This window comes from Panicum virgatum, chromosome 7K (genome assembly GCF_016808335.1).
Source record: "Panicum virgatum strain AP13 chromosome 7K, P.virgatum_v5, whole genome shotgun sequence".
NCBI lineage: Eukaryota > Viridiplantae > Streptophyta > Magnoliopsida > Poales > Poaceae > Panicum > Panicum virgatum.
Window position 1 is genome coordinate 575,181 of NC_053142.1, and position 11,556 is coordinate 586,736.

General features: G+C 44.1%; 1 protein-coding gene and 2 long non-coding RNA genes across 5 annotated transcripts; 1 reads left to right on the forward strand and 2 right to left on the reverse strand.

Annotated features, from left to right (window-relative positions):
• LOC120639482 lies at nucleotides 1-2,086 on the reverse strand. Its single transcript, XR_005661438.1, has 2 exons — nucleotides 764-2,086; nucleotides 1-651 (listed from the first exon to the last, which is right to left on the reverse strand). It is a non-coding gene; the product is annotated as an uncharacterized LOC120639482 (long non-coding RNA).
• A 1,621-nt stretch (nucleotides 2,087-3,707) lies between these two features.
• LOC120639481 lies at nucleotides 3,708-7,333 on the forward strand. 3 transcript variants are annotated; one of them, XR_005661435.1, is made up of 8 exons: nucleotides 3,708-3,757; nucleotides 3,843-3,898; nucleotides 4,046-4,205; nucleotides 4,598-4,911; nucleotides 5,363-5,484; nucleotides 6,266-6,358; nucleotides 6,442-6,663; nucleotides 7,064-7,333. It is a non-coding gene; the product is annotated as an uncharacterized LOC120639481 (long non-coding RNA). The 3 variants fall into 3 exon arrangements; XR_005661437.1 differs by having other exon boundaries at nucleotides 3,743-3,757; nucleotides 3,843-3,925; XR_005661436.1 differs by lacking the exon at nucleotides 4,598-4,911 and having other exon boundaries at nucleotides 3,724-3,757.
• Nucleotides 7,334-9,464: 2,131 nt separating this feature from the next.
• LOC120639480 lies at nucleotides 9,465-11,303 on the reverse strand. The gene is made up of 2 exons (XM_039915329.1): nucleotides 10,255-11,303; nucleotides 9,465-10,145 (listed from the first exon to the last, which is right to left on the reverse strand). Exons 1-2 carry the CDS (start codon nucleotides 10,981-10,983, stop codon nucleotides 9,903-9,905), a joined length of 972 nt encoding a protein of 323 aa, XP_039771263.1. The 5' UTR covers nucleotides 10,984-11,303; the 3' UTR covers nucleotides 9,465-9,902.
• Nucleotides 11,304-11,556: the final 253 nt, after the last annotated feature.

Below are 11,556 nucleotides of genomic sequence, written 5' to 3' on the forward strand. Positions count from 1 at the left end.
TATTGAGAAAACAGAAATATGACATTGATACGATGAAGACTACTATAGAACAGCATACAAGAAGGATAACAAACCAAGGCTCCAACACACTTGCACTGAAAAAAAGAAAACACACACATGTTCTTATTAGGCACATCAGAAACAATAGGTTCCCATCGCTGCTATTGTTTCTTCACTTCTCATATGAACTGGGTCTCGATCGCATCATCCTTCACAGCACCGCAGATTGGGCAAGCCGTGAGATGGAGTGCACATGGCTTGCAGGTGCAGAGGTGCTTGCACGACAGCAACATCATACAAGCACCACCAGAGTTGCAAACCATACAAGTACGATCAGTCCTGGTTGACTCTGCTTGCCACACTTGATGCTTCATCTCCAGGGCCTGAAACATGTGAGTTCATTTCCTGCTGCAACGTAGCAATCATTCTGACAAGTGCCTCGTTCATTTCATATACAAGAACAACAAGCTGCAGCAATTGATCCCAAGCATGCCGTGAAGTTTCTTGATTCTCTCGGATCCTTTGCAACTCTAAGCGCATCCTGACTACCTCTTCAACGTTCCGGAGCAGCGCATCGGTTGTCAGAAGGTTTGATAGAATTGCGTTCTGTAAAGACATTTCCTGCTGCTGCGACACCTGAGCCTGCTCATTCTATTTATTGAGGAAAAAAGTAAAAAACAAAAGCAGAAGAAGTAAGACAACATCTATCCAAGACTCAACCAAACTAGTGCACAAAAAGTCACGCAGAGTTGGAGAACCCGACCCAACTGCAGCCTGTGCTGCTCAAGGGAGAACCATTGCGGCGTCTGATTTGTGCTCTGTGGTTCAATCATATGAGTATCTAAGACCTCACTTGTTGGTATATCCAAAGGAAGGCCATTTTGCTTGTTGTCCCTGAGGTTGATTGGCCTGTTCAGAATGGGTATTGAGGTTGTCCATTGCAGACACCAGAGACCAGACTGAAGGGTGTCTCTGGTCCGGTGCGATGGATGCTCCTTTTATAGGGCGGAATGGAGGTGCACAATTAATACCAGCGAATCCAGAAAGATTTGTCTTAAATCTACTCAATAACTCTACTCATTTATTTAGTAGAAGAGTTCATGAACATCATCTGTCTATGTACTCTGATTCTTACCTGTCTAATTGACTGCCAAATATACAAGGTTCACCACAAGATCGGTCAAACTTACCGTTGGTAACCTCATGACGTATGCTCCATAAATTCTTGTCGTATCTACTATGTATTTAGTAATAGATACTTATTTGGTAGAGGATTCTATAGCCAAAAGGCTGGCACTAGCTTAAGACACAGCGTATGCTTGTTTGTTCATTAATCTATGGAAATACGTACAGGATCTATCTAGACGCTTTGTTTGGGTTCTATCAAAACCTAATTAAAGACTGAAGTTTGCAGATTGTTGAGATTGTTAGTACTCCTTGGCAAACATTGTGAAGGAATCTTTTCCAAGCCATCCTCACAACCTCATGGTTACCAAGATGCAAGCTATATCCAGCAACTGAAGCCAAAATAAAAGGGAGACAATTTTCTATAAGTAACCAAAAATGGAATTTTAGGCCTTGCAAAAGGAGAAACATAGAAAGATGTAAAATAAAGAAGAGAAAATAAATCCAAAGAGTTGAGGAAGGTATTATAGGTGTAAGGCTGACCATCCAGTATCCATCCCACACTTGCTTCCAGCAACAGCCATAGAAACCATTGGGTCATGTGTCCAAAGATGAAATCAAGTTCAAGCTCCCAGCCCGCAGCAAAACAGCTGTGCTATGGTACTCGGCACCATAAACAACTAGAGCACCAAGTGCAAATATTTTCCTGCAATTTTCATCAATGAAGATTAGACAAGGGCATATTTATCTAAAGATGATAGAATCAGAACTTGCAAGAAGAGTAGACTTCCAATGATACTGAACACAAATTTACAGGTCCAGTTAAGTTTATTTTCTGAAAGCATGTATCTTTAAGGGTTGAATATAAGATTTTATGAAGTAAAAGCAACAAAAAATCAAACTGTCGCTGCAAATTCTAAGTCTAAATGTATCAATGAATTATATATCACAATTACCAAAGATTTAGGAATTATTCATAAAGCAGTTAATTGATCACAAATCTATATATAAGTTATGAAACTATGACCCATAAAATTTAGACCACAAACAAAAGAAGAGGTAGCATATTTCAAAACAGTCTGCTCAAGCCAGACATGTTTAATTTTAATTTTACCGGATGGTAGGAGGAGCATATGTCCCGTGAGACTTTTGTCGCTAACGCAATGGGCCCACATGTCGGCGTGATGCCGATAGCAGCGCGAACGACTCGTTTGGAGTGACGAGTGATGGAAGATGGCGGCGCCATGCGTGCCCACATGGGTGCTCGGGTATGGAATAGGGGTGTTAGTGATAGTTTGTCTTCGGGAATACGTGCATCTCAATTGAAAATATTACACTATCATCATTACCATATTTTGCATGTTAACTAGTATTTTGATTCACATTTATTATTTGCAACTATGAAATTAACACAATACTGACTCCTTATTGGAAAGTACATTTGGAAATAAAATTGCTAGAGAGAGAGGAGCTCGCTGCTGGCGCATCTTGGAGGGAGGAGCAAAGCTCTGTTGTCATTGCAAGGTTGATGGTAATGGCAAGCACAACAGGTCAGCTGCGCAGGAAACAGATTGTGGCAGCATAAACTTATTCCTTGCGATGCATAGTCTCTGTGTTGTATTAGTGATGCGTTTCGTTAGGGTTGAAAGTTTAGTCTGCTTCATTAAAAATATTGTATTTTGTAAAAAACTATTGTTCGTTAGGGGCCTAGTCTCTGATAGGGTCTCTCTTTTGGCAAGGGCCTTGTACCTCTGTGTGCATGTTCTTTTCTTTGTGATTAAAAAAATTCAGCAGGAATCTCCTTGGTGTTTCCATGGGGAAAAAGTTTGGTGGCTGATCATGAATACCAAGTTCACACGACTTTTTCTTTCACTATTTACTACAAATGTGTACTGTTCTCTGTCTTCAACGACAACGAGAGCAAATGTAAGACACAGTTCCTTTCTCAAGTTGTATTTTTTATGGTCCAACAGGGTATTAGTGAACCAAGTTCAAACATTTAGGCTTTGTTTCATGGTTGTTGATGTAAAAGAATAATTAATTTAATTCATGACCTGACATGCCGATACAAACAAATGGGAACTCAATTAGTTGCCACATCACACAATTCCAGAACTATTTTATCGTCACACCAATAACCAGGAATCAGTTTTCCATACGCCAATTACCCCATTCCCGAGTCACAGTTGACATGTCCCACATCCCCGTGAAAAGCGCATCTGCCTTTTGCCTCCTGCACGCTGGTGGAAAAGTACGAGCCGCAGCTTTGGCCTTTGGCCTCCTGCAGCAGGAATAGACGCCTTCAGAATTTTGGATTTGCTCCAATTGTCCAGCAAATCCAAAATTCTGACGGCGTCTATTCCTGCTGCTTGAATTGATCGGCCTGCTGATGGCTCACCACCATTTGGAGGATGGGATCACGTGGTCACCCCTGCGACTCTCGACAACGGCTGCAAACGTGCAACTTCAGGCAGGTCGCCTCTATCTGTTTGCCACCACATAAGTGTCATGCCGATGGTGGGGACTGTGTTCACGCACTCCCTTGAGAGGATGGAGCATGTTAATTGAGAGAGCAGCATTATCCTAATGAAGCTGTTTCTCGAAGTATGCAAGCTCACGCTTCATGTGCTAGGTAAAAAGGAAATATGTATTGCATTCCTGAAATATATTCGATGTGGTTATAGCAATGGCATTCTGATATTCATGGTTCATTGCAGGGAAATTTGGGTTAACCATGTCTATTGTCAAGATTGATATAGAAGGCAGTATCATAGTAAGAGAAATTCATTCCACATCAGAGGTTTCATATGCATCTAATTGATGTTATAACATAAGCCATGCTAATGAAAGTTTCTTTTGCTTCAACAAATCATCAAAGCAAATTCTGCTACTTTTGATTTATATCTGGTTCCTACTGCAGTTTATGGCAACACATTGGTGATGTTCTTGAGCAGAGGCCGGAGACAGAATATGCATATTAAAAAGTAGGAGCAGCTGCATGGCATGGTGAAAGTAGAAGTTAGCACAAAGACTGACGAAAGTTCTAGCAGTTGTAACAACGATCTTCTCTAGCTGACAAGGTAACCCAGCAAAACTTGCATATTTTGAGGATTTTTTTTTGGAATTTATTAGCGCCTCACTCGCCCGCGCCCTGCTCCTCCTCCCCCCCACCTCCTCTGCTGCGAGCCACCCCCGTCGTACGTCATGCTCGCCCCCACCCCCGTGCATTCCTCCCTCCCCTGCAATCCTCCCCTCCCTAATCTCCGGCCTGCGTGCGCCGGCGCCAGCGCTCCCAACCGGCGCCTCCCCGACGACACCCGCGCACATCTGACTGGGAGTCTGGGACCCGTCCCCGCCGCACCGCCCGAGCTCTGCCCTTGTGCGGCTCGCCGCCTCCCCATTACCTCTGCCCCTGCCGCCGCCCCTTCTCCAACCAAACCCTAATCACAGGTCCTCCTCCTTCCCGATGCAGCGACGGTAGCCAAATGCGGGGGGGCTCGAGTTCCTGGATGTTGTGAAGCTCCTGGAATCTGAGGGTGACCACTGGATGCCTGCGCCCGCCGCCGACTCCGCATGTCGATGCCGTCCCGCACGATGTTGCCTCCACACGTCATTTGCTCCGGCCGTCGCCGGCATCGCACGCCATCCAGGGTCTCCCCATCCTCCACCAGCACCTCGCTTCTCTGACCTGACTAGCTGCGGGCGTGCATGTCTCTCTCCCATGTTGTGTGACCGCATCACCATGTCATTCAAAATCAAGATCGATTTCTTTCTCCAATGGAAAAGGTATTTTCATTTCCTTGCTCACATAGATTTAGATTATACATGTCCAAACATAGAAAATGGATCAGGATGAGGGTTTCCTAGGGATTCATTTAGATTATACATGTCCAAACATAGAAAATGTAGTCTTTTTATTTTCAGTACTACGCCGAGTATGGGTTAAGCTTCTGTTACTTTTTCTGAATTCTAGAGACAATTTTATTTTGAACTTCATGATGATTCTTAAATATGGCTTGGCATTCCTTTCCTTACATAGCTGCTGGTACCTGATAGATGTACGTTACTTTTTCAGAATCAATTGTCATTTGATCATGCAAAGTTGTTTATTTACTGATCCCCACAACATGGTCTTTAAAACATTACAAGGATGGTGCTTGCTTTTACAACAAGTGTGTAGTCTGTCCTGAAAATTTACAAATGCTAACTGGGTAACCTAAAACAAATGTTAGTGCAGCTATCCAGGACATCAGCAGTTTTACTATTGCCTTTGACAGTGAAGTTCAGAACTTCAGATCAGTCTAAGGCACAGTCGTGTCTGAATCCAATTGATCTTCCATCGTATGGCACCTGATCAAGGTATGCATACTAGCAAGCCTATCATTTTAGATTTTTTGCCAATCCAAATGATGGTGCAAGCTGCACCATTTCTTCTACTATTCTGAACCGATTCAGTCAGTTGGTTCGGGCAATATTCAAATCGGAAAGGCAATGTGATATGGGAATACTCATTGATTGGTTGGCAGTCCAAGCACCTTGGGGTTCATTTATAACAGTTATATACTATGTTAACATGTTTTAATTTGTTAACGTTTATTGTCTCGAACTCATAGCATTCTTATGTGCACAACTCAAGTGCGTCAGCTGCTTGCATTTGCCAAATAGAAAAAGAACAGAAGCTGGAGCTAGATCCCTCACATGTCTTAGTTTACATCTTAAAGCCTGTTTTTTTTATAAACAGGCTTTGTATGCCTTCTAAAAGGGTATCAAATTCATATATAATTCAGGTGAATTGAAGAAAAAAACTGCGAACAGAACACAATTGAGATGACCTCCCCTTCTTGGATCTGGGGACGAAATTACTAGTAATGTCTAATGAGCTTTAAAATATTTCATGTTGGTGGGTAAGGTATCTGTTAGCAAATCGACAATTAAACAACTATGTTGTTTTCACTTCATCTTGGGACTAAAGTATTGGAATCTTGTCATCACGCTTACTCTGATTCTGATTGATTTAGTTGCTATGCAAGAGTGCGCTTCTTTTTTTTCCTGTTGCTCTATGAGGTAGCACATATATATTTTGCAAAATTGTTTAGCCATTGCTTGTATTCATAGGACTTATGTAGATGTTCTAATGCAGATTAATGAATGAGATGGTGCTTTCTACGGTCCAAAAATTGATATTGGTGTGTTTGATGCCCTCAAGAGGAAATTTCAATGTGCAACCCTACAGGTTTACCTGAATATTATTCTGCCATTAACTGTAGATTTTTAAAAATAGTCTCATGTATCTAACTTATATATTATATGTTACAGCTGGATTTTCAGCTCCCCCTTCGCTTCAAGCTGACTTACTCTGCCGAGGATGAAGCCAAACTTGAAAGACCTGTGATGATACACAGAGCAATCTTAGGATCCGTTGAAAGGATGTTTGCCATTCTTTTTGAGCATTACAATGGTAAATGGCCCTTGTGGCTAAGCCCTCGCCAGGTCATTGTTTGCTCAGTATCTTTTGGTTCAGCGGAATATGGAAAACAGGTAAATGGTCCTCATATCTGCAAATTGAGTTAAGCTACATAGTTCTCTGTGGTAGCTGATGCTACCAAAAAAAAACTGCTTTAGTTATTCCGTTTGGTGGTCCTCCCCAGTGAAATGGTATTTTAGATGGTTCTTTGTGGTTACTGGTGTGAAATTGCTTAGTTTTTGTCTCTAATTCAAACAACAAATATTTTTACTAACTTTGAGTTGGTTGATGAGGATTATGACTTATGTTTGTTTAATATAACTCGAACATTTGCTCGTTTAACTTGTTGTGGTATATAATTGTGGGTTTCCTGTAATATATGTTCCCAATACATTCCCTTTTACAGACTTGAGCAAACTTGACTGTGCTTATTTTACAAACTTGCTAATTGATCTTTTGGTTTTCTGATACCAGGTCCTTGCCAGGCTACATGAAGCTGATTTTCATGTTGACATTGACATTAGTGACAGAACAATCCAAAAGAAGGTACTTCCCAGCAGCAACAGAAGCCCAGGGCAGGACGGGACAGCCCAGCCCAGCCCAGCCCACCTTGTTGAGGCTCAGGAGGAGGCCCACCCACCTTGTTTGCTTGCTGTTGCTGCAGTCCGTCCATCAGCTTATTAATCATCAGAATCAGAGGTGCTTACTGGATAATCGATTGTCATCTGTGAGGTCTGAAAATCATTGCATTCCTAGGCCTGGCCTGGTTTAGATGCAAAATTTAAAATTCCAAAACTATCACATACGATGTGTGCGGTATATGCATGGAGTATTAAATCTAGACCAAATAAAAAAAACTAATTGCATAGTTTGCTTTTAAATTACGAGACGAATCTAATAAGTCTAATTAGATCATGATTAGTTACTAAATTGCTACAATAAACATATACTAATGATAGATTAATTAGCTTTAATAAATTCATCTCGTAGTTTATAGACAAGTTCTGCAATTAGTTTTGTGATTAGCTTATATTTAATACTTCAAATATGAAAATATTCTCTTTTAAAAATTTTACACGGTCCATCTTAACAAGAGCCTAGTACCACGAAGCAGCTGACATTATCCTTGCCTTCAGCAGCAGTTTTCTACTAGAAAACAATGCTTGTCGATCTGGTGATTCAATCTACCACGCATCTCGATGCTCACCAAGTTACTAGAGCAGAGCTGGCACCGGCACACGGACAGTGAAAAATCAGCTCAAACACAAACAAACTGCATAGTACTGGTCCAACAACGATTAGTTAATTCTTCAAAAACAGCAATTAGAGTAGTTTAACACCCCCAACCATGCACTACACATGCAGCGTTCCCATTAGAAAACAGACAAACGCCAAATGGGGCGGGCAGGGCCAGCGCACATGACCTGTGCACATTGACAGCAAAGATTCCGCTACCATGCCAAAAGGTTCCAGCACTAACTTGGCAATCACAACTCACAAACCTGCCACGAACAAAGTTCTCCCTTCATCCACCATGGATGGAACCCAGGGCGCTTGTCTTTCTCCATATCCAAAACCATCCTGGCGTTCGTCTCCTCCACCTACACCTAGAAAATGCACACAAATCTGAAATCTCTACGCATTCCTGCTGGCATCCTAGCCTCACGTGTGTGCAGGTATAGCAAATTAGTAGCAGCAGCAGCAGCAGCAGCTCACTAGATACATACACACGCTTGCAATTGCAGCAAGTGCTACCAATTTACTACTCAAGGTTGCTTCTCATTTCAGCACCATGCTCACCTCAAACAAAGGAACTCCAATTCTCAGACATCATGCCATGTGTACCTAACAAGTTTCAAGTGGCAATCGCATTTCAAACACTAATCATGAAACGACAAGTACGAATCACATCTTAGTTTGCTCATGCCCCCATGATTCCCAACGCGAAACTGAACATGCAGCAGCAAAGTGCACCCCCCACACCCAAAAAAAGAACACTGCATGCTCAGAAAGTGACCATCTTAAAGCTCTCGCCAGCGCTCATACTGATGCTTATCACAGATTGTACATGATCTCTCCTCATACAATCTTTCTTTCCTTTAATTTCTATAAACACTACAAGCTAGTACAAAATCTCAGAGGATCTGATGATACATGTGAAAACCAGCTTGTGTAAACAAGAGCCAACAGAACACACATGTAAGGTTCCTCTTTCCTGATTTCATATCGGTAAGCGTGATAAGCACTGAAATTCTATGGCAAATTCACACTGACAAATGAATGCACCTTCTTCTCTTTGCTGACCATCCAGGTCCCCACTGACAGCTCAAATGAAACTTTTAATATTTCTAACTAACATGACAATTGACGACCGAGCCAAGATGCTACCAGAAGGAAAAGATAAACTTTGGAATTTTTCATTCGGATTATTCTTCAATCCTTCTACCCAATTCACATTTATTTTGCAGACTGGTCATACTTACATTAACCCATACCTTCTTAATCCTTGCACTTGGACCACACCAAAGTGATACATGATAAACACAACATCAACACAAACTAGTTTTTGTAGTGCTAAACAATCATATGATAGGTAACCTATAGTCCTGCAATACTATGGCCTATGGGGGTAAATAGTTATGTCGACAATGAGAAAAATATATGAGTGGAAATTAAGTTGTTTCTCAGAAGGCAGTGAAAAGTTTACAGCCTTCCAGGACAACATATAAAACTGATGTAAAAACAAATGGCCATGAAGTCTAAATTACCAGAATCAGACTAATTACCACAACACTGGATAGGTAAAACAGGTCCATCACTCCATCATCTTAGCAGTTGCCTAAACATGACAAGCCAAATTGAGAAGAAAACGAAATGAATTCGAACTGAACTGGATGAATGAGTTTTACCAACACGCAATGTGCAATGAGTGTTACCTCAGCTTTATTGCAAAGCCCATTTCCTTTTGAATACATCAACCCAAAAAAATAATCAAGAATTCCCAATCTGAGATGGCAAACATTCCCCCTCCATTGCTTGCTTGCTTGGAGATGAAAGGAACTCCGCATATGAACATGGCAACTATGAACAGGAACAATAGCCATTGCTTGCAGTACAAAATGTAACCTTCTGAACAAACCCACCAAAAGAATGTGCTGAACCCTCATGGAGCAGAACCTGAGCTCTGAAATTAGCAGTTAGCATCGCCCTCATGGATATGGAAATTTTGCTGCCTCAACCAACCGATGGACAGCCCTGTCGCTAGCCATAACCATCAACTCTTTCTGTTACTAGACTAGAGCTCAAAAGATTGCTATGCAGCATAATCGTTTTCAATCACCGGTTGTGTCCGTGTCCCCAAGGCCACAGGTGCCTGCGTCCGCCCAACCTGCGCCATCCGTAACGTCTCCCCAACCTCAGCATTCCGCTCCATCACCTCCAACTTCTTATCCCTTTTGTACCTGACCAAACACAGCAGAAGCACAGCCAATAGCCCCAATGCTATGGCAGCCCCAACGACGCTGACGGCAATCTTCCACGCCTTTGAGTTTCCCTTCTTTTGCCCTCCCGGAGGGATTGAGATTCAGTGACGTACTGCACGTGCAGTTACTGCCGCTGACGTGTGGGCCCATGCGCCGTGGGGCCCACGTGTCAGCGGCAGTAACTGCACGTGCAGTACTGCACCGGATCCGTGTCCCTCCCGGAGGCGGTATCGGTGGGGAGATTGAGCCAGGTGGAGCAGGAGCTGGAGCAATCTCACTGGAGTTCACCACTATTGAGATGTGCCCCTGGCGATACGTCGAGCACACATTAGTTGCCTCCACGTCCCGGAGCAGCGGCACACCATTTAAATCGAACACCACGCACCGCGGCGGCGCACTGCCTGATGGCACCGCCCTGACATTGCTGAAGGTTACGGAAATCGGACTCCCTGACGCGACAATGTTGAGCTCCTGTAGACCCACAGCCGAGAGGTTGGCCGCGTCGTAGGCCGGCAGCCCCAGCACCGGCGCGAGGTAGGGGTACCCGGAGAGCGGGTAGTAGTGGTCCGACGAGCTGCCGAGGTTGCGGTAGACGAGCACCACCCGCTCGACGTGCGGCTGCACGACGACGCCGGTGGGGACGTCGAACTGGAAGTAGTCGGCGAAGCCCTTCCGCCGGAGGCTGCCGCTGCGCAGGCGGACCGCGGAGAGCGCAATGCCGGTGAGGTTGGCGGGGAGGGTGGCGTTGTAGACAATGCCGGTGCGCGGGCGCTCGAAGGCCCGGAACGCGTAGTCCTGCAGCGTCGCGTCGAGGATCCTGGCCGGCGACAGCAGCTGCGACTGCGCCGCCACCCCGGAATCGGCGGTCGAGAGCAGGAGGTGGAGGAGGCAGGCGCAGATCAAGAAGCCCATAGCAAGTGGGGGCGGGCCTCAGAGCTGAGCCGCCGCCGGAGAGCCTGCCCGGGCAAGAGCGGTCAGGACGATTCTGTCATGTCTGGCAACTAGGATTAGGGAGTGCTGAAATGCTCTTACTTGGGGGAAACAAGGACGGGATTTGGAGCGGAGAAGGCTGGGATCCTCTGCAGGGACGGGCATTTACGCCCCCGGACTGGTCCAAGAAATCAGGCGGCTTGAGCAGAGAGGGAGAGCGGCAATGGCGATGGAAGCGAGGAAGGGAGATGACGGCAACACATCAAATCAGGAAGAAGCAAACGCAAATCCGAGAAGGGAGGCGACTGCGAAATCCAAATGCTAGCATATCCGCAATTTCAGTTGAGCGGGCGACCGCTCAGAACGAGCAGAGCAATCGATGTTAGGTGGGCCAAACTGCTCATTGGTGGTCGTTGTTTGGCTAGTAGGTTAGATGGTGATCCACGTTTCCTTTTCTCCAGATTAGTTTCTTTTCAATCATTTTTATTTTATTTTTCTTATTTTCGATATGTTACATATGATGAGTACCTATTATAGGTAGTATACGCTATAATA

What these genes read in the sequence shown, in the direction of transcription:
- LOC120639480 (XM_039915329.1), bottom strand. Translation starts at nt 10,983, where the DNA reads ATGGGCTTCTTGATCTGCGCCTGCCTCCTCCACCTCCTGCTCTCGACC. An exon ending in GGTGCAGTACTGCACGTGCA is followed by an intron (nt 10,146 to 10,254) that starts GTTACTGCCGCT and finishes GGAGGGCAAAAG; the next exon opens with AAGGGAAACTCAAAGGCGTG.